This window comes from Oncorhynchus nerka, linkage group LG14 (assembly GCF_034236695.1).
Source record: "Oncorhynchus nerka isolate Pitt River linkage group LG14, Oner_Uvic_2.0, whole genome shotgun sequence".
Lineage (NCBI taxonomy): Eukaryota > Metazoa > Chordata > Actinopteri > Salmoniformes > Salmonidae > Oncorhynchus > Oncorhynchus nerka.
Window position 1 is genome coordinate 47,526,379 of NC_088409.1, and position 26,795 is coordinate 47,553,173.

General features: G+C 45.5%; 2 protein-coding genes across 5 annotated transcripts; one reads left to right on the plus strand and one right to left on the minus strand.

The window, feature by feature from the left end:
* Positions 1-280: 280 nt before the first annotated feature.
* On the minus strand, positions 281-14,171 carry LOC115141339 (prolyl 3-hydroxylase 3-like). Of its 2 annotated transcripts, none has more exons than XM_065000135.1 (16): positions 13,766-14,171; positions 13,356-13,525; positions 12,699-12,857; positions 11,926-12,118; positions 10,814-10,945; positions 10,441-10,583; positions 9,895-9,984; positions 7,758-7,810; positions 7,566-7,645; positions 7,239-7,366; positions 5,290-5,385; positions 5,027-5,177; positions 4,034-4,151; positions 2,338-2,413; positions 1,550-1,690; positions 281-830 (listed from the first exon to the last, which is right to left on the minus strand). In XM_065000135.1, exons 1-16 carry the CDS (start codon positions 14,076-14,078, stop codon positions 651-653), a joined length of 2,223 nt encoding a protein of 740 aa, XP_064856207.1. In that variant the 5' UTR covers positions 14,079-14,171; the 3' UTR covers positions 281-650. The 2 variants fall into 2 exon arrangements, with proteins under 2 accessions (XP_064856207.1, XP_029535961.1); XM_029680101.2 differs by having other exon boundaries at positions 13,341-13,525.
* Positions 14,172-14,827: 656 nt separating this feature from the next.
* LOC115141336 (ubiquitin carboxyl-terminal hydrolase 5-like) lies at positions 14,828-26,508 on the plus strand. 3 transcript variants are annotated; one of them, XM_029680092.2, is made up of 20 exons: positions 14,828-15,258; positions 15,878-16,006; positions 16,546-16,609; positions 16,959-17,086; positions 17,850-17,995; positions 18,350-18,534; positions 18,804-18,898; positions 19,254-19,447; positions 19,618-19,689; positions 20,322-20,412; positions 20,604-20,729; positions 20,830-20,983; positions 22,746-22,920; positions 23,256-23,344; positions 23,622-23,807; positions 24,174-24,317; positions 24,554-24,696; positions 24,939-25,089; positions 25,421-25,505; positions 25,725-26,508. In XM_029680092.2, the coding sequence occupies exons 1-20, from the start codon at positions 15,151-15,153 to the stop codon at positions 25,816-25,818; spliced, it is 2,559 nt and encodes an 852-aa protein (XP_029535952.1). In that variant the 5' UTR covers positions 14,828-15,150; the 3' UTR covers positions 25,819-26,508. The 3 variants fall into 3 exon arrangements, with proteins under 3 accessions (XP_029535952.1, XP_029535951.1, XP_029535953.1); XM_029680091.2 differs by having other exon boundaries at positions 14,830-15,258; positions 16,543-16,609; XM_029680093.2 differs by having other exon boundaries at positions 14,953-15,258; positions 16,543-16,609; positions 23,622-23,750.
* The last annotated feature ends 287 nt before the right edge of the window (positions 26,509-26,795 follow it).

The following is a 26,795-nucleotide window of genomic DNA, read 5'->3' on the forward strand; positions in this document are numbered from 1 at the left end:
CCCCTAAACGGGTATAAGTGTAAAGGGTTAAACAGTTGATCATGCAGGAGGTTTGGAGTTGATCTTTTAACCTTGGACAGGGTTGTGTATGAGAGATTTTGTGGATGTCGAAGTTTAATAGGTCATGGTTTTAACGTGCAATGTATGGCATTGACCCAATAAAGGGGATTTCTCAATTCTCTCTCTCCCACTTATACCTCTTTCCCGACAGAGGGGAGATGCCACTTCGGAAGCACCTCAGCTATGGCCTTTTCATTCCCACTCTCGCCACTCTCTCCGCCATTTTGAATACCTTTTATTCAATTTATTTTACTTTTTTCCAGCAGGTATGTAACAATTATTACACAGCAAACACTAAGGCCTACACTGTAACACAAATGGACTGATTGTCAATGGAGGGGATGGAAAGACGCACAAAAAACACCTTCTTTCACAAATGGTCTCACAGAGAGAGAGGAAAAGAGGTAGCGAGAGAGTGTGGGTAGGGATTGAAAAGCCTGGTGTAAAAATAGAGAAGAGTTCATGGTCTTTTGGGAGAGGGGACTGGTGGCTGGACCGGGACGGTCCACCAAGTAGGACGGGGAGGTTAACAGGACTACCCCGCTGTTCAGCGTGGGTGGTTCAGTCTTTAAATCCATCACAGCAGCTCATCACAGCTCGTCCTTTCCCCCTGTCACCCTGCCCCTCCCTCTACTCCTCGACGACTGGCTTCCGCTTCTAACACTCCGAGCAGGGGCAGCGGTGCCCTCTCTTCCCTCCTCTTTTACTTCTCCTCCTTTCGTCACACTCTGTCCATCCACAGCCCACAGGGCCTCGGCCTCCTCCCTCTCCTGCATGAGGCACAGAAGGTACAGTAATGTGAGATAAAGTGAGGTTGAATGGACCTTATTCACACCACGGCCGTGATCAGACAAAATCCAGGCTAGCTGGGTAAGAAGCAGAAGTGCTAGTTTCAAATCTAGGGAAAATTGTACCAGAACTTTCCTCAAGTTCAACCTTAACATTATAGATTATTAATAAACTGACCAACGGTCAAATCGAAGTGCCTATGTTATTTGACTGCCAACCCTAACTGCCGTAGACTTATTGTTCAAAAGCGATATCTAAACAAAAAGTGAATTAGCATAGGGAAAATAGCTTTGAGATGTCAGCGCTAGATGGGGAAAAATGAAAAAGCAACAACCATTACATTTGCATGCACGTTCTTGTTTGTTTGTATGCAGCTGATCTTGTTGCTATGTACAGTATGTTGCTATAAACAATAACCTGGCAGTCACTTTTGTAACTTCACCGCTTGTGGTAGTAGTTCACCTTAACCGCTGATCTAGGATCAGCTTCGCCTACCTAACTATTAATACAATATATTTATTTTAAAAAAGTGGTTAGGGGCGACACTAACACTTTTTGAAAAACTCTATAGCGTTATAGTGTTAGCCTGGTCCCCGATCTATTTGTGCTGTCTTGCCAACTCCTATGGTCATTGTCATGCCAAACGTATCTGATCTGAGCCAGGCTTATATAGAGCAACCAATCCAATAACAGTTCTCACCATATCCCTGTGGTGCTTCTCCTTGGTGAACCAGAGGGCCAGTGCACACCTGCGGCCGGCGGTCACAGCGGTCACACCATGGGGGTTGACAGGACCGGAGGAGAACCCCACCAGTCGACCACAGGTGGGCTTTACCCGGGCCTACAGACAGACAGAGAGGAAAAGAGAGAGAGAGAAGAAGAAAGAGAGAGAGGAAAAGAGAGGAAAAGAGAGAGAGGAAAAGAGAGGGAGAGGAAAAGAGAAAAAGAGCGAGAGAGAGGGGAAAAGAGAGAGGAAAAGAGAGAGAGGAAAAGAGAAAGAGAGAGAGAGAGGGGAAAAGAGAGAGGAGAGAGAGGGAAAGAGAGGGAGGAAAAGAGAGAGAGAGAGAGAGAGGAAAAGAGAGGGAGGAAAAGAGAGAGAGAGAGAGGAAAAGAGAGAGAGAGAGAGAAAAAGAGAGAGAGAGAGAGAAAAAGAGAGAGAGAGAGAGAGGGGAAAAGAGAGAGCGTCAGAAAGGGTAGCCTCTATAAGGGCCATGCTAGAATGGATAGAAGAGGCAATATTGTCAGAACTTACTGAGAAGTACACACAACACAAACTATTTGTTCTTCATTTAGCGTTAGTTAATATTAGGTGTACGGTTACTGAATGGGTAAGGTTAGAATAGCATATGTTAGAAAGCTGTGCTTCCATCCCTTCTAGCATGACCAGATAGTGATGACTGGGTCACGGGGGGGGGGGGGGGGCAAAGGTCATATGAAGACCAGCCAGTGTAAAGTGTTCTACTTGAGTTTTCATGTCAAGTGACTTACTGTGACAGTCTTGGCATCCCTGTCTGTGAAGAAGAGCTCCCCACCGTCAAAGTCGTCGTTCAGATAAAGCACAGCGCTGGAATGGAATCAGACATGGTTTTAGTCGGCACTTAACAAGTCTAATCAAAGTTGTCAGTTGCCATCTTTATTGCTTAGTAAACAAACCTAGTGGTACTATATAGCACACTGCCAGAGGCATGTCACATTATTTCCCGCACACCCCCCCTGCCTGAAATCAAGAATCTTAGACCTGGCCCACGAATGAGGAGACCATCAAACAATGTTAGTATTAAGATGCCATGCCGTTCTGGTTTGAGTTTGTTCAGGATGGGAATGTCTGTTCATGATATGTACATACACTCAACTCCATATGTATTTGGACAGTGAAGCAATGTTTTCAAATGTGGCTTTACACTCCAGCATTTTTGGATTGGTGATCAAATGTTTCATATGAGGCGACAGTACAGAATGTCACCTTTTATTTGAGGTTATTTTCAGGCGTATCTGTTTTTCCGTTTAGAAATAAAAGCATAGTATGTATCCTGTCTCCCAATTTGAAGAAGTCATAAGTATTTGCACATACAGTGCATTCGGGAAGTATTCAGACCCCTCGACTTTTTCCACATTTTATTACATTACAGCCTTATTCTAAAAATCCTTATCAATCTACACACAATATATCATAATAACAAAGCAAAAACAGGTTCATTTTTTTTTTGCAAATGTATTAAACATAAACTGAAATATCACATTTACATACACTACCGTTCTTTAGACTAGTTGAGTATCTGAAGCATCAGCATTTGTGGGTTCGATTACAGGCTCAAAATGGCCAAAAACAAACACTTTCTTCTGAAACTCGTCAGTCTATTCTTGTTCTGAGAAATGAAGGCTATTCCATGCGAGAAATTGCCAAGAAACTAAAGATCTCGTACAACACTGTGTACTACCCCCTTCACAAAACAGCGCAAACTGGCTCTAACCAGAATAGAAAGAGGAGTGGGAGGCCCCGGTGCACAACTGAGCAAGAGGACAAGTACAGTAGAGTGTCTAGTTTGAGAAGCAGATGCCTCAAGTCCTCAATTGGCAGCTACATTAAATAGTACCCGCAAAACACCAGTCTCAACGTCAACAGTGAAGAGGCGACTCCGGGATGCTGCCCTTCTAGGCAGAGTTGCAAAGACAAAGCCATATCTCAGACTGGCCAATAAAAAGAAAAGATTAAGATGGGTAAAAGAACACAGACGCTGTTCGGAGGAACTCTGCCTAGAAGGCCAGCATCCCGGAAGTCGCCTCTTCACTGTTGACGTTGAGACTGGTGTTTTGCGGGTACTATTTAATGAAGCTGCCAATTGACGACAAAATACATAAAGTGTTTCCATTTGTAAATGGTAAAACAGATATGTATGAAAATACCCTCAAATAAAAGTTACATTCTGTACTGTCGCCTCGTATGAAACAGTTGATCTCAAATCCAAACTGCTGGAGTATAGAGACAGATTTACAATTTTAGCTTCACTGTCCAATTACATACACATGGGAGTGTATGTGGTATTATATAGCTCAACTTCCAAGTCTTGTGTGTGTTTAAGTGTAATTACATGTCTGTGCATGCATAGTTTTGCCAGTATGCGTGTGTGTGTTTTTGCGTCCTGACAGCTTGTGCGTGTGTGCGCATGAATGTGTGTGTGTGTACCTCAGGTCTCTGTGTGTAAAGGCAGGTGGTTCTCTCCAGCACTGTCTGGTCTCAGGTTCCAGTAGACAGTTGTCCACATGAACAGGGTGAGACAGGTCCAGTCTCCCCTCCTGGTCCCCTGGACAGGATACACAAAATGAGGGCCATGTTCATTAGGCACCGATAGATTCTGGGTACTAACTCCTAAACTTGGGATAGGGTTAATTATCAGGTATCCTATTGCAATATCGAGTGCTTAGGTTCAGAGGGTCTACACCAGAAGTGAATGGTTATCTGTAGGAGGAAGGTATATGGTGTGTGCGATTAAGCTTAGAATGTGCTGAGTGCAGGGAAAACGATCACGTGGCAGGCATTGATAAGGGGAGAGAGCCATGGATTAGCGATGAAGGGGGTCACGGTCAGGTCACGTTAAGGGAGAAAGAAAAGTTTATGGCCCGTATCACTTACGTTTCCTGCCTAGCAATAAAGATACAATGTAGCGAGAAGGAGGAGACTCCACCCAAAGTGGGGTACATATACCACAACTATTGTAAACATGTCTTTGTCTATTGCAGCTGTATTGACCCTCTGGGAAGAATATACTTGGTTTGAGCTTTCAGAGTGTCAGTCGAGTTTTTACTCTGAAAATTAGAACCTAACAGCACCAAGCAGAAGAAAATGGACTGAAATATAGGGACATCCTGGTGTTGTCCAATAAGAAACACTCATTTTAGTTTTCCGTTGCAAAACGTTTTAGACAGTTTTCCATTGCATGCCCTAATGAACACGACCCCGGTAACACAACGGGTGACATAACACAGAGCAGATAAGACACCTGATACAAGTCAGGGGTTAGCTATTGGGTTACACTAGAAATGGGAAAAGCGTTTTGCATTGAGACGCACAAATGTAATACATAATGGAGTCAACAGAACAGATGGAAATGAACATGAAATATGAAGATGTGGAACCATCATTTCAAGAAATAGAGGGCATTGCTTGAGTGGACCATACCTGTGATGGCGCTGCGGCACACTAGATGTGTGTCGGAGAAATGGAGTCCCGAGGGGCTCCTGAAGTAGGAGTGCAGGAGGGTTCTCACCCTCTCCCCCATCTCATGCAGCAGCTTAGCGTCTGATTGGTTCACCATGCCGTCCTGAGCCAACTGCAGAGCAGAAAAGTGTTTAACTGTTCATTAGCTATGTGGCCATGTGAGACAGAGAGATAAGACAGACAGACGGAGAGATAGATTTCATCTCCAGATTCATCGTTCTCACCTTGACAGCTCTGAGGACAGTCAGGCCCTCAAACTTCTCATGTGGAGTGTGTGGGGACCGTCGCTCCCGGTAACCATCCCCAGCAGACGCAGCAGTCTGTCAGGGACAACACAGGAAGTCATCATGGAGGATATGAGCTCATAGCCCTTTTTGAATAATTCTGTTATTGCTGAAATTCATAAAGTGTATAATTAATATATATATATATATACATATATATACTGCTCAAAAAAATAAAGGGAACACTTAAACAACACAATGTAACACCAAGTCAATCACACTTCTGTGAAATCAAACTGTCCACTTAGGAAGCAACACTGATTGACAATAAATTTCACATGCTGTTGTGCAAATGGAATAGACAACAGGTGGAAATTATAGGCAATTAGCAAAACACCCCCAATAAAGAAGTGGTTCTGCAGGTGAGGACCACAGACCACTTCTCAGTTCCTATGCTTCCTGGCTGATGTTTTGGTCACTTTTGAATGCTGGCGGTGCTTTCACTCTAGTAGTAGCATGAGACGGAGTCTACAACCCACACAAGTGGCTCAGGTAGTGCAGCTCATCCAGGATGGCACATCAATGCGAGCTGTGGCAAGAAGGTTTGCTGTGTCTGTCAGCGTAGTGTCCAGAGCATGGAGGCGCTACCAGGAGACAGGCCAGTACATCAGGAGACGTGGAGGAGGCCGTAGGAGGGCAACAACCCAGCAGCAGGACCGCTACCTCCGCCTTTGTGCAAGGAGGAGCAGGAGGAGCACTGCCAGAGCCCTGCAAAATGACCTCCAGCAGGCCACAAATGTGCATGTGTCTGCTCAAACGGTCAGAAACAGACTCAATGAGGGTTGTATGAGGGCCCAACGTCCACAGGTGGGGGTTGTGCATACAGCCCAACACCGTGCAGGACGTTTGGCATTTGCCAGAAAACACCAAGATTGGCAAATTCGCCACTGGCGCCCTGTGCTCTTCACAGATGAAAGCAGGTTCACACTGAGCACATGTGACAGAGTCTGGAGACGCCGTGGAGAACGTTCTGCTGCCTGCAACATCCTCCAGCATGACCGGTTTGGCGGTGGGTCAGTCATGGTGTGGGGTGGCATTTCTTTGGGGGGCCGCACAGCCCTCCATGTGCTCGCCAGAGGTAGCCTGACTGCCATTAGGTACCGAGATGAGATCCTCAGACCCCTTGTGAGACCATATGCTTGTGCGGTTGGCCCTGTGTTCCTCCTAATGTAAGACAATGCTAGACCTCATGTGGCTGGAGTGTGTCAGCAGTTCCTGCAAGAGGAAGGCATTGATGCTATGGACTGGCCCGCCCGTTCCCCAGACCTGAATCCAATTGAGCAAATCTGGGACATCATGTCTCGCTCCATCCACCAACGCCACGTTGCACCACAGACTGTCCAGGAGTTGGCGGATGCTTTAGTCCAGGTCTGGGAGGAGATCCCTCAGGAGACCATCCACCACCTCATCAGGAGCATGCCCAGGAGTTGTAGGGAGGTCATACAGGCACGTTGAGGCCACACACACACTATTGAGCCTAATTTTGAGTGTCACACTAATTTTGGAGTCACACTAATTTTGAGTGTGACTCCAAATCCAGACCTCCATGGGTTGATACATTTTATTTCCATTGATAATTATTGTTTGATTTTGTTGTCAGCACATTCAACTATGTAAAGAAAAAAAGTATTTAATAAGAATATTTCATTCATTCAGATCTAGGATGTGTTATTTTAGTGTTCCCTTTATTTTTTTTGAGCAGTGTATATACTGTATATGGCCCCTGATATGCTCTGTGTGATTTTCACTATATTGCAGGTTTAGTTATTATTTACAATCCAATGGGAAACACCAAAGGGACAGGGCTCATTCAAATTCCATATCTGTTGAACTTCTCTTCCTGTGTTTGAAGGAGTCTTGTTTCCTGAGCGAATCATATGCAAGCTTACGGTAGCTAGGCGCAGTACTGTATCGCATTCCTTCTGATCTAGAACTCCGTCCAGCATGACGCGATTAGTTCCATTTAAAGAATTGTCGTCCATGCTGATGGTGACACCAACCTGAGGTACGGGACCCCCTGGGAAGGGAACAGAACGGAGATGGGAGTGAGACACAGGAAGAGGGTCCACACACACACACAAACATTTAAATCAAATAAATGTTTATCAGATTAGTGTTTCCCAATCCTCAGAGACCCGAGCCAATTATGTTTTTTTGTCATTACCAATCTGTCAATGTGTGCTTGTAACATGCCAAACACTAATGTTTATCCTTACCTGCATAGAATCCACTATCGTCCATCTCTGCCTCTTTCTCTCCCCCCTTCATTTTCTTATTCAGCACTTCCTTTTCTGCTCTGGAAATCAAAAAGGAAATGGCTTTCAACCGCCCAATGGCACTTCAAGGCCCTTTCTCTCCACACTCCCGTCCTCTTTTGCAGTAACTTTCTCCTTCACGTTTCCTCTTACCTCCATGTGTCTCTTAGCAATTCAGGAACAACCTCCTCTGGAGTCCAGAGATCCTATATGGGAGGGGGAAAAAACACAAAAGGAACAAACTGCTGTATCGTTCAGTTTGAAAGTAAATGTGAGTGACCATGTCACGTCCTGACCTTAGTTCCTTTTTTGGGTCTCTATTTTAGTTTGGTCAGGGCGTGAGTTGGGGTGGGCATTCTATGTTTTGTGTTCTATGTTTTCTATTTCTTTGTGTTTGGCCTGGTATGGTTCCCAATCAGAGGCAGCTGGCAATCTTTGTCTCTGATTGAGAACCATACTTAGGCAGCCTGTTTTCCCACTATGGGTGTGGGTAGTTATTTTCTGTTTAGTGTGTTGTTTCAACTGACAGGACTGTTTCGTTTCTTTCATTCACTTTGTTATTTTGTTTTGTGTGTTCAGTTCTAATAAATTAACATGGACACTTACCACGCTGCATATTGGTCCGATCCTTCCTACTCCTCCTCAGACGAAGAGGAGAAGCGTTACAGAACTACCCACCACAAACGGACCAAGCAGCGTGGTAACCAGGAGCAGAGGGTTCTGGACTCCTGAACTTGGGAGGAGATATTGGACGGCAAGGGACGCTGGGCACAGGCTGGGGAATTTCGCCGCCCCAAGGCAGAGCTGGAGGCAGCAAAAGCTGAGCGGCGGCTGTATGAGGTAAGGCAGCGCAACAGGCACGAGGGGCAGCCCCAAAAATGTTTTTGGAGGGGGGCACACGGAGAGATTGGCAAAGTCGGGTAGGAGACCTGAGCCAACTCCCCGTGCTTACCGTGGCGAGAGAGCGACCGGGCAGGCACCGTGTTATGCAGTGAAGCGCAAGGTGTCCCCAGTGCCTATGCATAGCCTAGTGCACTACATCGCAGCCCCCCGCAAGTGCCATGTGAGAGTGGGCATTCAGCCAGGGCGTGTTGTGCCGGCCCAGCGTGTTTGGTCTCCGGTATGCCGTTTCGGCCCAGGGTATCCTGCACCGGCGCTGCGTGCCGTGTCTCCGGGGCGCTGGGAGGGTGCAGTTCGCCCTATGCCTGCGCTCCGCCAGTACCGTGCGAATATGGGCATTGAGCCAAAGGGAGAGGTGCGAGTGGTATGCACCAGATCTCCAGTGCTCACCCACAGCCCGGTTCAACCTGTGCCTGCACTCTGGAGGGTCTGGGCTAAAGTGGTCATCCAGTCTGGAGGAGTGGTGCCAAGGCTGCGCACCAGAGCTCCGCCACAGCCCGGTCCATCCGGTGCCTCCTCCACACACCAGGCCTCCTGTAGGTCTCCCCAGCCTGGTGGGTCCTGTGGCAGCCCCACGCACCAGGCTGTCTCTCCATCTCCTCCCTCCAGGTTCTCCCGCCTGTCCGGCGCTTCCAGAGCCGCCCGTCAGTCAGGAGCTGCCGGGTCTCCCGCTTGTCCGGCGCTGCCGGGTCTCCCGCTTGTCCGGCGCTGCCGGAGTCTCCCGTCTATTCGGGGCCCGCTGCAAGGGTCCCCAGTCCGAGGTCGGTGGCGAGGGTCGCCGCTCCAATGGCACCACTTAGGTGGGCCAAGACTATGGTGGAGTGGCAGAGCCGCCACCGCGGACAGATGCCCACCCAGACCCTCCCCTATGGGTTTAGGTTTGCGGCCGGAGTCCGCACCTTTGGGGGGGGGGGGGGTACTGTCACGTCCTGACCTTAGTTCCTTTTTTAGGTCTCTATTTTAGTTTGGTCAGGGCGTGAGTTGGGGTGGGCATTCTATGTTTTGTGTTCTATGTTTTCAGCCTGGTATGGTTCCCAATCAGAGGCAGCTGGCAATTGTTGTCTCTGATTGAAAACCATACTTAAGCAGCCTGTTTTCCCACTATGGGTGTGGGTAGTTATTTTCTGTTTAGTGTGTTGTTTCACTTGACAGGACTGTTTCGTTTCTTTCATTCACTTTGTTATTTTGTTTTGTGTGTTCAGTTCTAATAAATTAACATGGACACTTACCACGCTGCATATTGGTCCGATCCTTCCTACTCCTCCTCAGACAAAGAGGAGAAGCGTTACAGACCAAATCAGAGCCATATATAGCTTAGATATACAGTAGCTACTTTATGGCTCTGGGCCAAACCAGATCCAGTGATAATCAATAAACAACTTTATCATACCGGGTCGGTGAAATTGAAGTTGAGGTTTTCCATTCCGAAGTAGAGTAGCTTTTTCTCCTGCAGTGAGCGGCTCACATATCTGGCTATCTCCTGAGAATATAAAGACAGAGACAGAGGCTTAGACGCATCTGTGTATATAGACATGGAATCACTTGTCACTTGAATAATGTTTACATACTGTTTTACTCATTTCATATGTATATACTCTATTCTACTGTATTCTAGTCAATGCCACTCCAACATTGCTCGTCCTAATATTTATATATTTCTTCATTCTATTATTTTACTTTTAGATTTGTGTGAATTGTTAGATACTGCTGCACTGTTGGAGCTAGGAACTAAAGCATGTATGCGACCAATATATATATATATATTTTTTAAATTAAAAGAGTGATGCCTACGGAGAACACCAATATACTGGTCTTGACAGTAGAGTAAGATACAATAACGTATCTATCAAATTTGAGGAGTGTTGTTTCTAAAAATGAAACCTCCCTAGTGGGCCAGGCTAGGGGTTGTTGATTTGAGGCTGAGCACCAGTAGTACCTGGGCGGGCTTTGTGCCGTGTGCCTCAGTGTCGCCTCCCAGTGTCTCTGTGTAGAGCTTCAGGTTACTGAGGGAGTCTTTGTCTGAGGGGTAGAACAGGAGGAGAGACCGCAGAGAACGCACCGCTCCTCCTAGATCGCCCGCTAAGGGAAATAGGTGAGAGAGAGAGGGAGATGGGATTTGGTTGTTCACTAGATATGTCAACTCCTGTATGAAGCACCAGAGCCCATTTTAAAAAATAAATTTATTTCAGGTGCCATATCCTGGCCAGTATCATCAGCTGCAGTAGAAGCAGAGTTACCATCATAATTGTCATTAGCGTCATCATGTGGTCATTACTGTAACTTCAGATATGACCGTTCCCCTGTCTAACCTTTGAACTGTGCACTGTGTAGATGCTCCAGCTGTGTGGGTAGGAGGTCCTCCTGGGCTGAAATCCTTCCGGGTCGCGTCGCCACCTGGGTCACACAGGCCTGCTGGCAGGACAGGAGGGAGAGGGAGAGTGCTGGAGGACGGGAGATAAAAGTCACATGATAAGGAAAAAGATTAGAAAAGTAGAGAATAGCATAAGAATAAAATAGTAGGACAACTACACGTAAAACTAATTACAGGCTTCCAGATTGGCGTAGTGGTCTAAGGCGCTGCATCGCAGTGCTAGCTGTGCCTCTAAAGATTCTGGGTTCGAGTCCAGGCTCTGTCGCAGCCGGCCGCGACCGGGAGACCCACGGGGCGACGCAGCGTCGTCCGGGTTAAGGGAGGGTTTGGCCAGCAAAGATGTCCTTGTCCCATCGCGCACTAGCGACTCCTGTGGTGGGCCGGGCGCAGTGCACGCTGACACGGTAGCCAGGTATATGGTGTGGTGCGGCTGGCTTCGGGGTTAAGTGGGAATTGTGTCAAGAACCAGTGCGGCTTGGTTGGGTTGTGTTTGGGAGGACGCACGGCTCTCGACCTTCGTCTCTCCCGAGTCCGTACGGGAGTTGCAGCAATGAGACAGGACTGTAACTACCAATTGGGAAGAAAAAGCGGTAAAAAATCTATTTTAATTCAAAAATAAGAATCACAATCTTTGCTTTGTTTTGGACCAACCCAAATATGCACTGCGTGACATTATACTGTTTATAGTCAGCTGTCTTGGTAACACTCCCCCTGTAATAAGGCCTTTATAACACCAGATAACACTTTTACCTTACAGACATTTTCAGCCTACTAGAGGTTCAGCCTACTAGCAATGAATGAGTTATAGCCCTGCATAGACAACCAGATTCATGAACACAAACATGCTTTTCCTGTGACCTGTGTGGTCCAGTGGTTAGTGTCCCGTGTACAGCCCAGCTTCCAATCTCAGCATGGGTTCAAATCCGACCCATGCCCTTCTGACTCACAATCTCTCCAACTTTTCAGTCCTCTTCACTGTCCTATCTCAATAAGGATATATAAAACCCTTAAAAATATCAATTTTTAAACAAACAAACATGTTTTTCTCACCTGCAGCCTTCTCAAACACCCCGCCCATTCCATCCTCTCCTCTGTTCTCCGGGAGCCGCTGTGAGGCGACCTCACACTGCGCCCTACACTCATCAGTCTGTCTCAGTGTCTCGTTCACACACTCCCTCCATTTCTCCACGGCGTGCGTCCAATCAGAGGAGGCCTCAGAGGTGAGGGCGGAGTCATACAGGACCTGTGGTTAATAGAGGGATGGAGGTTATGGGTAAAGAGGAGGGAGGAATGTTAACTGGAAAGGTTGGCTATAATTGGTAAACATCAAGAACAGAGTGCGACAGAGAGGAGTCGTCGATGGCCTATACTCCCAATGGGCATAGTACGTACGGAAAGCACAAAGACTTGCTGGAGACAAACAAAACAGAGCAGTGAAATGAACTGCATTTTTTTGTTTCCTGTTAGGCTTCAGTGATATCAAAAGTCCAGTAAAGTTCGCATGATGTGTTCTCATTTATAGTACACTCCATTAGTAACATGTTATCAGGAATGCTGTGGGTGCATGCAGAGGTTACTGTGTAAGGTTACTCAGACGTTACTGAGCCCAAAGGGCTTTTACGATTGGTTAGGTACCTAAGGTGAAACACAGAGAGGAATTTGAACCCTCAGGCCACATGTGGGAATCTTCAAAGCATATTTCAGACAACGAGATTCATGAATATACTTATTTATGCATCCAATCTAGCATTTACAGTATTTGACCATTTCTCAGACACACACAACCCTCCTCCTCTCCCACTGTTTTTTAAATTTTTTATTACCCAGTGTTTCTCTGTCTCCATCTCTCTATCCTGGAATGCGTCCTCTGTTACTCCCTCCATCCGTCTATACTTCTCAATGTTGTTCCTCATCTCCAGGTGACTGGGGTTGGCCACGAAGAACGTGTGGGCTGCTGACGCCGCCTTCTGTACTTTCCCTAGCTGAGGAAGAAGAGAAGGGAGGAGAGGAAAAGTTGATAGAGATAGAGAATGGGGTTAAAGACGAAGAGAAGGAGGAAGAGCAGAGGAGAGGAGGGGAAAGAGAGCGAGAACGAGGTAGAAGAGGGGAAAGAGGGGAGGAGGAAAAAAATAACAGGAGGGTGAGGTAGACGATGAAGAAGAAAAGTTAAGTACAGATGACCTGGAGTGCATGAAGACCACAGCTGTAGTTGTAGGGTATTGTTGCTACAGTATGTAGTAAAGTGAGCTAGCACATTACATCATATAGGCTTTATACCAGAGTAACTAACTACCAGTAGAGTAACTAACTACCAGTAGAGTAACTAACTACCAGTGGAATAACCAATGTAATCGCTTTAGCATGCAATGATGCAGCACTTAGCACTTCAGATCTACAATTCAACTGTTAGCCACGCATATGCACAGGAACATAATGAAACAGCAGGTGAATATGCTAATAGTTACATTCCAGTAGACGACCTGGAGGAAGTTATAGGGGTTCCGGGTGCTAAACTCGTACTCGATGTCGGCAGACACAGGAAGCTGTCCTGCAGGAGTGACAGCCCGTCCCAAACAGAACCGCACACACTCAGCCCGCCGCTGGACCCAGTCCACTGCCCATAGGTCCCACACATTCCCTTTCTCGGTGTCTGAGGACACACACACACATAGATGCAACATTACTGGAATGTACCATACCAGGACTGTCTTGCACTCATGACCATAGATAGATAGGGTCATCACTGACTCCCGGGAGATATATAGGCCCGAATGCAAGCTTATAATTGTATATATGTAATGCATGCACACAGCACACACGTGGAGACAGAAAGACATATCACACACACCCTATGACTCGACCACATACAACACAGTAAACACAAACACACCCAGTTTTGGGAGCCTGTCATGTCCCGCTGGCAGACATTCTTCGTGGCACTGCCGTCGTGTCCGAAACAGAGCCTCCCGGGTCGTCATCGACTTTTCGAGCAGCTCCGCAGCTTTCTCCCACTCCTCGCTAAAGTATGCACGTACCCCGGTATAATACAAAACATCGTAAGAGGGTATGAATCCGGACGCAGATCCTGCAGAAGCCCCGATGCCTGCAACAGGAGAGGTGAAATCGAAGAATGAGAAAAGATAGTGAATAAAAGGGATGTGAAGCGCCACGTAGACAGAGTTGTGATTTGCGAAAAGCGCCATAGCATGCCGTAGTTATTTTGGAGAAAGAGAGGGGGAGGAACAGGGCCAGACAGAGTAAAGTGGGGAAAGGCAGGAAAGACGTGCTAGGTAGTGATGAGGGGAGGAGGAGAAGGAGTGGGATGGGTGAAGAAAAAGAGAGGCAGTACACTTGAAAGTAGATTTATTGCCACAGTAAATAACAGTGTTTGGAAGCACTAAAATAATGCTAAAATAATATTATAGTCTAGCTTAGTGTACATGCTTACAGTCTACACACACTCATTCATAACACTGTATAGGCTACACACAAAAAAAAACATTGTTTCCAGTCTTCATAGTCTCCTATTTTTTCATAGCAGAATTTCTTCGATCATACTATTTAGGCTATATAGGCCAAACATCAATCCTGGCAGGTCTGATCATGCAACATGTAACATTTTTACCCTGTTTGACTACAAAGTAATTTGTTCATCAGCATTAAAGGTGGCAGCTGATATGACACATCCAACCCTGTATCTTTTTCCATCGTCTATTAATTACAATGAATAGACAATTTCATTGCCATGTCTGGGGTTTGTGTGAAGTTCTCTTTCCACCCACGCGGTGGCAGTAGTTCGTTTGTTGCGTTAAAACCCTGACATTTTCGCCTTCTCATCGTCGAGGTGGCGAGCCTTTAAACATGACCGTAATTACTGAAAAGGTTACTTTTGATATAAAGCAGATGTTGTCTATTTTGCCTGTGCGTTTTATTGTATGTCTTTGTTAGAAGTTAAATAACGTTTTAATATAGATTTGATTCATTGGCTATCTGAATTCATACTTAATTCATGTTTCTCCCTCAAATGCAACATCGCATAATTGTGCGGTAGTTTATACTCTATATATTACGATTACCACGATACCGGGTGCGTGCTATACGCGTTCGGCCTTGAGTCCACACAAACAGGGGGGCATCAAGCCATTCATTGGGAGGAAGACAGAGAGAGGGGAAGAGCAATACAAACAGACAATATTCAAAGCTGGGGAATCAAAAGCTTGGGGTCCAAACTCAGGAACAAGTGTCCGACTGGAAGGCATAATTAGTTAGTTTGAGATGGCGGAGGTAAGCGAGGTTTTGATGTCGGTTCTGTCCACAATTCGGGTTCCGAGGCCCGGGGACCGTGTCCACAAAGACGAATGCGCCTTGTCATTTTCTTCTCCGGTAAGTAACTCCTCTTCTGATCGAACGTTATTAGCTTCGTATTAAACCTGTCTTTTTTATATACACTTTTTCTTTGGGGCTGTTTGTTTATTTTTTATATGTGTATTACCAGTTATACAGCTAGCTAGTGGGTAGTTAGCTAGTCACAACAATAGCTAGCTAACGCGTTAACTAGTTTGCTAACGTTACTGTAGCTACATTGAGAAACGTTAACGTTAGCCAGCTAACATCTTTACCATTCAGCTAACGTTGGCAAGCTGCCGTAACCAGAGGTTGTCAAATAATTTCCGACTATCATCATGAACTAGTTCGCAATGAACTCGCAGTAACGTTACGTAGTTACATTTCAAGTTTAACGCTAGCTAGCCAGTTGGCTGTCACTCGACGTGTCATTCCAACTGTTTAGCTAGCTAACTTGCTAGTTAGCATGCTAGAAAATCACACTGTCATTTGTTGTCATGATAATCTTCAGTGTTATGAGTTGGTCGCGTGGGAAACTTCAACTACTGTCCGGTTACATGTTGTTTGGTAAACTAGCAGCTGTCCAGTTACCAAGACAGCCAATGTAATGCCTAACCCTTTTTAATGTTCTCGCATTTATTTAAACTTTTTTTTTTAGGAGAGTGAAGGAGGCTTATATGTGTGCATGAACAGTTTCCTTGGGTTCGGCAGCCAGTATGTGGATAGACACCACACCAGGAGCGGACAGCGGGCTTACCTGCACATCTCCCGGACCCGCAAAACTCCGGTGAGTTACACGCTGTTCCTTCAAACCTTTTACTGAAGTCTCTGGCTGAGTCTAGCCAGCAGTAGAGGCACTTGGGGCGGCAGGTAGCCTAGTGGTTGGCGCTTTTGATTCCCCAACCGAAAGGTTGCAAGATCGAATCCCAGAGCTGACAAGGTAAAAATATGTCGTTCTGTTAATTGAAAATAAGAATTTGTTTATTTAACTATTTACCAAGTTAAATAAAGGTAAAAATAAAAATAGCGTCCACACAAACGCATTGATACCCAATTTCAGTTGGTATCAAAAGTATTGACGGTACAAAAGTAATATAAGTGGCAGCATCTAATGAGGCCTGTTCAGCAGGTTTTAATTCCGTTTGGATTGCTCAAAGTCTCTAGAAGAACAAATTCTTATTGATTTCTACCTTGTCAGCTCGGGGATTTGAACTTAAAACCTTTCGGTTACTAGTCCAACACTCTAACCACTTGGCTACCCTGCCGCCCCACCTTTCTTGTGGATGGAGACATTCCACAAATTTGAACTGTCATTTTCCCCAGAAGGAAGATGAGGAGAACTCTGGATCCGGTGACCCACCCAAGAAGAAGCCAACCCGATTAGCCATAGGTAACAGCAGAGTTAACAGTAACACTTTTTCAGCAGACAGGGCTATGAAGGTGCAAAGAATCCCGAGGCAGCCTTCAGGTAGCCTGGGTACCAGTCTGTTTCTACGAACATTCCAATCCTTGTATTCCATGTCATGAAAAGCATGTGTTTAGCATATGATAAAGAGTGGAATGAACATACATAAGTGGAACTAAACATACTGGTACCCAGGCTAGCCTTTAGGGATGCTGACACCAACATTTTCCATTCTATCCAGTTGAACCAAAACTTTCAGAAATTACTCTGCCATGATAGATCGATGAAACTTATATCATGACTATTGACACTCCTCCTCCTCCCTCTATCTCAGGTATTGAGGGAGGGTTCAACGTGGAGCAGGAGCAGTATGAGGAGGAAGTAAAAGTCGTCCTCTTCCCTGATAGACAGGAAGTTGCATCCGATGACCTCGCCACCATGCCGGACCTTGTGAGAGAGCGGGTGAGACACTTTAAAAAAATTTTTATCTTTATTTTACTAGGCAAGTCAGTTAAGAACAAATTCTTATTTTCAATGACGGCCAGGAACAGTGGGTTAACTGCCTGTTCTGGGGCAGAACGACAGATTTGTACCTTGTCAGCTCGGGGATTCGAACTTGCAACCTTTCGGTTACTAGTCCAACACTCTAATCACTAGGCTACCCTGCCGCCCCAGGGGGGTGGGTGAACACTTCAAGTGTTGCCTCAACTTTGCTAATTATCTCTTAAGAGTGTTGTGCGTTTGTCTGTGTTTAGAAATAGGCCCTATCATTGCCATGGGCATGTCGTTTTGAATCTCTTCATTCAGTGTGTGCATAGGAAACTGACAGGATTCTGCTTTTTTTTTTTGTGTGTCAGAGGGAATGGTCGGGGAGATGGAAATTAATTATAATTTGTACTCTGCAAATTGACCAAAGCCCAAAAGAGATTGTGTTTGAAAATAATTGAGACACGATCACTAATTTTTGTTGTTGTTGTGGGGAATACTTGGGAACAGATTTCCTGAAGTAAACTAATTTTGGCTGAATTTAGTATTTTTTGGGAACCCTCCACCAATTATTATTATTATTATTATTATTTTTTTTACAAAACTTTGAGGGGCAAAAAAAACACTAGCGGGAGGGTTCTGGCCTACAGGCAGCCTGTTGACGACCCCTGCTCTAGGTATTACACTTCATAGAAATTGACCATGCATTCTTGTTGTAACCTTCTCTATATCCCTATAGGTATCTCTAGCCATGGCAGGGCTGATGTCTGCAGACTCAGTGTCTCATGCCCTGCAGGTGCAGCAGTGGGACGGCGAGGTGCGGGCGGAGTCCCGGCATGCCGTCGAACTCAAGCAGCTCGACAACGGCACCAAGATCCCTCCCAGGTGAGAGACTGGTTAGGCTAGGTTGTTGTTCTGAGCTGGCATTGGCTACAATGTCACGAGCACTCCAGCATTAAAGGAACTTACACGTTGACAATTTTCCTCCTTTTTGCTTCATAAATGTCCATTAACTAGACTTGGACCCTATACAAGGTCTGATAGTGTAATTAATAGATTAAATAATGTATGTCAATATGTAGCCTAAATAAATGTTTCGGTGAATGATCGTTAATTCTCTATCAATCTCTCATTGTCCCCACATCTTCCACTCCACCATTTGATGATTCTCTCTTTCTCTCTCTGGCTCTCCCCACCCCTCCATCTCTTTCCCCCCCTTTCGCTCCATCTGTCTTCCAGTGGTTGGCGGTGTGAGGTGTGTGACCTGCAGGAGAACCTGTGGATGAACCTGTCGGACGGAAGGGTGTTCTGCGGTCGCAGGTATTTTGACGGCTCCGGGGGGAACAACCATGCCCTCCTGCACTTCCAGCAGACGGGACACCCTCTAGCCGTCAAACTGGGCACCATCACCCCCGACGGAGCAGGTGATGACAACACAATACAAATACTTGGACACTTGAAACAACACAATACCTTTTTATTTACCAAGTGCTTCTCACTTGTCCCAATATTCCAGCAGTCACCAAATCCCTATTGAGAAGCTTACCCTTATTATTAAAAAGGGAAGATTAAGAAAACACTGGCAAGGAAAAGGACTCTGAAACTTAAGTCTGACTCGAAGACAGTTGTAATTGGGTAAGAGGCTATATTCTTTGATCTTTTGATGTCTGACTTGCTTCTGTGGCCTTTCCAGATGTGTACTCCTATGACGAAGATGATATGGTACTGGATCCAAAGCTCCCCGAACACCTGTCCCACTTTGGCATCGACATGATGACCATGGAAAAGGTAGGACTGCCGAAATCAATAAAGATGCAGGGTCTCGATGGGTAGGCTCTCTTCTGCTGCAAGTGTTGTGGTTTAAGGACTCTTCTTCCTTAGTGACAGACATTTTCCTTCATGAATAAGGACTATACTTTTCCGTACTTGCCTTACCAGTGTTTTAGTGACAAAATGATGTTCAAAGCTGGCCTGGCCCCATTTTTAAATAGCTCATATTTATTGTGTTATAACAACAAAATGAGAGATGGGGCTTATTGTGAGATCAGTCCTCTCCATCTGGTTCATCTGTCATTGTCTTTCCCCCTCCGGTTCCTTCCCCGTTTCTCTTCTCTCTCTCCTCGACACCTCTCTTCCCCTGCAGACGGAGCATACGATGACAGAGCTGGAGATAGCGGTGAACCAGCGTGTGGGGGAGTGGGAGGTGATCCAGGAGTCAGGGGCCACCCTCCGGCCTCTGTCAGGCCCCGGCCTCACTGGCATGAAGAACCTGGGCAACAGCTGCTACCTCAACTCGGTCATGCAAGTCCTCTTCACCGTGCCTGACTTCCAGAGCAAGTCAGTAACAGTCTATCACTTCTACATCTTAGTCTGCGTCCCAGATTCAACGCTATTCCTTTTCTAGTGCACTACTTTTGACCAGGGCCCATTGGCTCTGAGATTGATTGTGAAAAGAGTGCTGGAAAATACTCACGAAACCCCTCTGTCGTGTGTGTACCCCGCCTCAGGTACGTCTCCAACATTGACAAGATCTTCGATGAAGCTCCAAGCGACCCCACCCAGGACTTCAAAACCCAAGTGTGAGTTTCCACCAAATGCTGTTTTTTTTTTTCTTTCAGTGTAACATGCACACACACAAACTTAACGTTGTTAACCATTTCATCTCAAACATAAATAAGGTTCATTAACCTTGCCCTTTCCCAACAACCTTGACACTACACACACCTGCGTCTGGAAGTAGCACAGAGTCGGGGTTATAACACGTGTATTCAAAGCTAGTCACACTGGCATACAACTGTTATGGCACTCATGCATAGTCATTGGCACTGTGAGATGCATGTGTTATGTTTGGAGGGACAGTAGGTCATTGTCTAAAGGCCAGTCTTTCTCCACCAGATGTCATTAACTGTTCACTTATCTGAGCAAAAACAATCCATTTCTATGGCCACTGCTAGCATTAGATAAAATACGGGGATGGTAATTGTTAGCACTTATTTAAGTATTTGGGGGAAGAAATGCAGGCTAAAAACCTATCTGCAGGCTTAGGACCAAATCTCCTTCAACACTTCCCAATCATTTATAAGAGTTTTAAGAAGTAGAATTTCTCCCGATGGATAAGTAATTCCTGTTTTTATTATCCTCTATTTCTACATTTTTAAATGGACTTATTTCCAATGTTGTTTTGGCGTTCAACATCTCTTCCTTATTTCAGAGCAAAGCTGGGCTATGGTCTGTTGTCGGGCGAGTATTCCAAACCAGCACCTGACCCCGGAGAGGGCTCTGAACCCAGCTCTGAACCCAGAGTAAGTGAGTGGAAGCACTGGAAGATTGTGCAGAAGTTTTTCTTAAGTCAGAATGCTAGCAACCTGGCGCACTGGCGCCTCAAACACCTGCCTCCAAAATGACAAGATTTTTCCAGTTGTTTACATTAAGTGATTGTGTGTTCACTTTCCATGTGTATTGTCTAAATAACATTTTTTTGTTTTGTTTCCAGGGTGACCAGGTTGGCATAGCGGCACGCATGTTCAAAGCACTTGTTGGGCGGGGCCACCCAGAGTTCTCCACCAATCGGCAACAAGACGCCCAGGAGTTCTTATTACACTTCATTAATATGGTGGAGGTAAAGTCATCCCCATACTCCATCCCTTTCCATCTTCTGTCATCAGATTTTTCCCTCCTGTCGTACCCCATTTTCTTAGTTTTATTAACCTCCACTTCAGAGAAACTGTCGTTCGGGGGTGAACCCGTCTGAAGCCTTCCGTTTCCTAGTAGAGGAGAGGATCGTGTGTCAGCAATCACAGAAAGCAAAGTACACACAGAGGGTGGACTACATCCTCCAGCTACCTGTGCCCATGGACCAGGCCACCAACACCGGTGAGGGGCTCAAGGGAAATGTAGTTTGTGTCAGCGAGTCTACTTCTGCTCCATCAACTGCCATTGTTTTTTATTGAAGCCTCATTAAATAAGTCAATCAACAAGTTTTTATAAGTCAAATGCACTACCATTCAAAAGTTTGGGGTCACTTAGAAATGTCCTTGTTTTCCATGAAAACATACATGAAATGAGTTGCAAAATGAATAGGAAATATAGTCATGATGTTGACAAAATTGTAAATAATGATTTTTAATTGAAATAATTGTGTCCTTCAAACTTTGATTTCGTCAAAGAATCCTCCATTTGCCGCAATTACAGCCTTACAGACATTTGGCATTCTAGTTGTCAATTTGTTGAGGTAATCTGAAGAGATTTCACCCCATGCTTCCTGAAGCACCTCTCACAAGTTGGGTTGGCTTGATGGGCACTTCTTACGTACGGTCAAGATGCTCCCACAACAGCTCAATAGTGTTGAGATCTGGTGACTGTGCTGGCCACTCCATTATAGACAGAATACCAGCTGACTGCATCTTCTGTAAATAGTTATTGCATAGTTTGGAGCTGTGCTTTGGGTCATTGTCCTGTTTTAGGAGGAAATTAATTAAGCGCCGTCCACAGGGTATGGCATGGCGTTGCAAAATGGAGTGATAGCCTTCGTCCTTCAAGATCCCTTTTACCCTGTACAAATCTCACACTTTTACCATCATCAAGCACCCCAGACCATCACATTGCCTTGTCCATGCTTGACAGATGGCGTCAAGCACTCCTCCAGCATCTTCATTTTTTCTGCGTCTCACGAATGTTGTTCTTTGTGATCAGAACACCTCAAACTTAGATTTGTCTGTCCATAACACTTTTTTCCAATCTTCCTCTGTCCAGTGTCTGTGTTCTTTTTCCCATCTTAATCATTTATTTTTATTGGCCAGTCTGAGAACTTTTTCTTTGCAACTCTGCCAAGAAGGCCAGCATCCCGGAGTCACCTCTTCACTGTTGACGTTGAGACTGGTGTTTTGCGGGTACTATTTAATGAAGCTGCCAGTTGAGGATTTGTGAGGCGTCTGTTTCTCAAACTAGACACACTGATGTACTTGTCTTCTTGCTCAGTTGTGCACCGTGGCCTCCCACTCCTCTTTCTATTCTGGTTAGAGCCAGTTTGCACTGTTCTGTGAAGGGAGTATTACACAGCGATGTACGAGATCTTCAGTTTCTTGGCAATTTCTCGCATGGAATTGCCTTCATTTCTCAGAACAGGAATAGACTGACGAGTTTCAGAAGAAAGTTCCTTGTTTCTGGCCATTTTGAGTCTGTAATCAAACCCACAAATGCTGATGCTCCAGATACTCATCTAAAGAAGGCCCGTTTTATTGCTTCTTTAATCAGAACAACAGTTTTCAGCTGTGCTAACATAATTGCAAAAGGGTTTTCTAATGATCATTTAGCCTTTTTAAAATTATGAACTTGGATTAGCTAACACAATGTGCCATTGGAACACAGGAGTGATGGTTGCTGATAATGGGCCTTTGTACACCTATGTAGATATTCCATTAAAAATCTGCTGTTTCCAGCTACAATAGCCATTTACGACATTAACAATGTCTACACTGTATTTCTGATCAATTTGATGATATTTTAATGGATAAAAAATGTTTTCTTTCAAAAACACGGACATTTCTAAGTGACCCCAAACTTTTGAACGGTAGTGTATATTCTTCATAAAATAACATTTATTTAAATGTAAAAAACATTTTTGTGTCTCTATCAGAGGAGCTGCAGGAGGCTGAGCGTCGGCGCGAGGAGGCAGACTCGTCGGGAGCCCCTCCCCCCGCGCCGGTGCGTGCCTGTATCCCGTTCACAGCGTGTATGGCGGCGCTCAGCGAACCGGAGACGCTCACAGACTTCTGGAGCTCCGCCGCGCAGGCCAAGACCACCGCCACCAAGTATGACAACGCACACGATTCAGTCAGTCAGTCAATCAATCTATCAATCAGTTTCCTGGTCAATGAAATGTATTTCCCAACTCCAGTCCACGAGTACCCACCACAGCACAGATTTTTGTTATAGCCCCGGACAGGCACGCCTGATTCAACTTGTCAACTAATCATCAAGCCCTCAATGAGTTGAATCAGGTGAGCTTGTCCGGGGGGGGGGGGTGCTGTTGGGGGGACTGGAGTTGTAAAACACTGAATTAAATCATCCATCAATCAATGCATTTTCCTAGGGAAAATGTTGTTTGTAATTAGTCTCCCTCTCTCTCTCTTCATCCCTCTTTCAGGACCACCCGCTTTGCCTCTTTCCCTGACCACATGGTTATCCAGGTTAAGAAGTTCACTTTTGGACAGGACTGGGTCCCCAAGAAACTGGGTGAGTAGTCTGCTCTGCACACAGTGTAAACAAGGTCTACGTGATCTTCTGTATTGAATTGTATTGTCATTTACATACGCATGCAACATCTACACCTGTGGGTTATCACAGACGCTATCAGTTAAATTCAAGTGGGAAATTCCACTGTAGTTTCTTGACAAGTCCAAGGAACCACAGATGAAATGACTTTTCCATTCATGGGAGAACTGAAACGTTGGATTAATGTGGCACAGTCCCGGTCAACTAAATAGATTGTTTTGTTTGTTTATCCCTGCAGACGTAAGCATCGACGTTCCCGACACGCTGGACCTGACTGCGCTCCGTGGGACCGGCCAGCAGCCGGGGGAGGAGCTTCTGCCAGAGGTGGCCCCACCCCCTCTCATGACCCCTGACGTGGAGGTCAAAGGTATCCTGGGTTCCCACGGCAACGAGGAGGACGATTCTCTCTACTCCCCACTACTGTGTCAGTCTGTCTGTCTTTTCTGATCTTCCCTTCCTTCATCCTGTCGTCCCGTCACTATCTTTTCCTTTCTTCTTTCCCTCTTTTATGTTTTCTCCATGTTTTTGTGTTCAAACCTTTTTTGAAGTTTGTTTTTGTATTTTCAATGAGGTGATGTGGTGCGAAAGAGACTTGGTTTGCTCTTATTGTCCAGAATATGAGTTTAGTATGGTTTGCCAACATGTGTTTTTATTTCGTTGTCCGTCTCCAAATGTCCAGTTTCTCAGCAGTTAGGACCATTCATGACATCCTTATTGTTGCTGCCGTCTGTGGAGTGCATCCACATAATTAGACCCTGTCCCCTCCTCGCTCGCTCTCTCTATCTCTCAGCCCCAGTCCTGGACGACTCCACCGTGTCCCAGTTGTGTGAGATGGGATTCCCACTGGAGGCCTGCAGGAAGGCTGTGTACTATACTGGGAATACTGGAATCGACGCAGCCATGAACTGGGTCATGGGCCACATGGACGACCCAGGTGGGATCAGTTGTGCCAAATACACCATCAAACACGTGTGTCTGTCATGGATGTAGGGCTGTAAGTGGGTGGTGGTTGTTGAGAAATGTAAGTGATGTAATTAGATGGTATGGACTGCCATGTGTTTGAACATGAAGTAGAACCAGTCAGTAATTTCCAGCAATGTTGTTACTCACGTTTTACAATAGTAATTTCACGATTACATTCACGTTTCCTCCCCATCTGTGGATTGGCAGATTTCTCCGCTCCCATGGTGTTGCCAGGCACCAGCTCTGCTCCCGGAACCACGCCCACAGAGAGCGTTTCTGAGGAGCACCTAGCAACCATCGTCTCCATGGGCTTCAGCCGAGACCAGGCCACGCGAGCACTGAGGGCCACGGTGAGACAGTGTTTCCCTTAACATTACTACCCTTCACATCTAGCACTGCTGTAGTGACAGCACTCCTTGATGTTGCTTCAAATAAATAAAACAAAAACTGCAGTGAGATTTCACACATGCTCAGTAGCTGTATTCACCTTTTGGAATTTACTGATATGATTAGACCTTTGGCACAATATACTCTATTCTAGCACACGGTTGAAGTTCACACTCAAGTGGTCTCTCCTATCCCTCTCTTCCAGAGTAACGTCCTAGAGCGTGCTGTGGACTGGATCTTCTCCCACCTGGATGATCTAGAGTCCATGGAAGTTTCGGAGGGGGGTCGCTCGGCCGCCGAGAGTGAGGGGTCCAGGGAGCCCCCTCCTGGGCCTAAAGTCAGAGACGGACCTGGCAGTAAGTCAACAGTGAGAGGAAGGGAGTGGGTTCAGTTTGGGTTGGATCTTTGAACATATTTTAATATTCTCTGCAAGCTTTAAAAAAAAAATGTTGTTATTATAAGAACAGGTATGCACTCCCGGAAAACAAAGAATATACTCCTTTTTTCCCCCTCTCAACATGTATTGGTTATTGACTTACTCTTTGTGGAAAGCATATTTAAATGTGTTTTGACAATACGCACAGACTCCAAATTGATGTCCATTTGCAGTATAGATGCACACTGTCACTGATGTCTCCGCTTTGCATGTCTTGTTTTTTCTCCTCTATCCCTCCCCCTCGCTTCCAGAGTATGAGCTGTTTGCCTTCATCAGTCACATGGGCACGAGCACTATGTGCGGCCACTACGTCTGCCACATCAAGAAGGACCAACAGTAAGCGCCATCCTCTTTCATTTCATATAGAAGAAACCACTCCTTTATACACACACTTGATACATGACTGTCGTTCTACTTAATACCCCACTGCTGTGACGCACGGTGTTGCTATTGAGATTCTGTGGCTATAACAATCTCGACAAAGCTTTAAAGTACTGTTTCTTGTCTTCTCATGTCTGTCTGTGCCTTTTCTCTTCCCTCTTCTCTCACTCACAGGTGGGTTATCTTTAACGATCAGAAAGTGTGTGCCTCAGAGAAGCCGCCTAAGGACCTGGGTTACCTCTACTTCTACCGGAGAGTCACCGAGTGAACGGAGGGGGGCAGAGTTTCACTTAGGGAGGGGAAGAGGGTCGCTAACATGTACAACACTGTCACACTGAGCTACTAAGAATGCTCTGACACAAGCTTCTGAACTGACAAATGTAGGGTTTAAATAAATACACTTTTCCTACAGCTATGTACGCAGACACAGGCAGGTGGAATGGATGGGGTGTTTAAAGGAGAAGTGTCTTTTTTTCAAATTTGATTTCACTTTTACAATAAACACTGTAGTGTTGGTGGAAGGCTGCTGGTGTGTTCACCCCTTAAGTCTATACTCATCTTGCAACTGACACCAGTCAACTCATAATAGATACTGGTATCATTATACAGTGTCTAATGCAACAATGTTCCCACCCCCCACTTCCCTGAACAACATGCCACTCATCTCTTATTGACTAGCATCTGTTGTGTTGTCATTGCTTCTTAAGCCAAGCACCGCCTCCCTTCTCTCCCCCTTCTGTGTTCCGACATGGCATTTTCATAAGTTCGGCGTCCACAGTAATAGAGAGAGTTAATATACAAAAAAATGTCATAAAATGTGTATTAAAAAAAACTAAACCAAACTGGTTGTTCTTTCAAGTGTGGTGAGGGTGATATCTGGCGTAGTTTTGTTTATTTTGTTAAAATAAATAACTTTGTTACTTCTGCTGTGACAAAATAAAGATGTCTTTCTGCTGCCCCTGCTTGTTGTGTGATTGTGTTGAGATGAATGTGACTGGTCGTCTAGTGGCCCTGCTGCGCTGGGTCCTTACATTCAGGCTCTTACTGAAGAGCCAGGGACACCAGGTGAGTCATGGTGCTCTGCACTGGCTTCAGGCCACAGGCTCAACATCTTCCTGAGGGTTGTTACTGTTGGAGTTTTTTTTTATCAATAATGACTAAATAGTGTACATTTTATGTGGAATTATAACTAACATTAATTAACAGAATTCTATGCTGTCTAAAGAGTAAGATGTTTGTACATAG

What these genes read in the sequence shown, in the direction of transcription:
- LOC115141336 (XM_029680091.2), top strand. Translation starts at nt 15,151, where the DNA reads ATGGCGGAGGTAAGCGAGGTTTTGATGTCGGTTCTGTCCACAATTCGG. An exon ending in GCCAACCCGATTAGCCATAG is followed by an intron (nt 16,610 to 16,958) that starts GTAACAGCAGAG and finishes CCTCTATCTCAG; the next exon opens with GTATTGAGGGAGGGTTCAAC. An exon ending in ACTTCATTAATATGGTGGAG is followed by an intron (nt 20,730 to 20,829) that starts GTAAAGTCATCC and finishes CCTCCACTTCAG; the next exon opens with AGAAACTGTCGTTCGGGGGT.
- LOC115141339 (XM_029680101.2), bottom strand. Translation starts at nt 14,078, where the DNA reads ATGGCGCTTTTCGCAAATCACAACTCTGTCTACGTGGCGCTTCACATC. An exon ending in CAGTACTGCGCCTAGCTACC is followed by an intron (nt 5,386 to 7,238) that starts GTAAGCTTGCAT and finishes TGTCCCTGACAG; the next exon opens with ACTGCTGCGTCTGCTGGGGA. An exon ending in AGAAGCACCACAGGGATATG is followed by an intron (nt 831 to 1,549) that starts GTGAGAACTGTT and finishes TGCCTCATGCAG; the next exon opens with GAGAGGGAGGAGGCCGAGGC.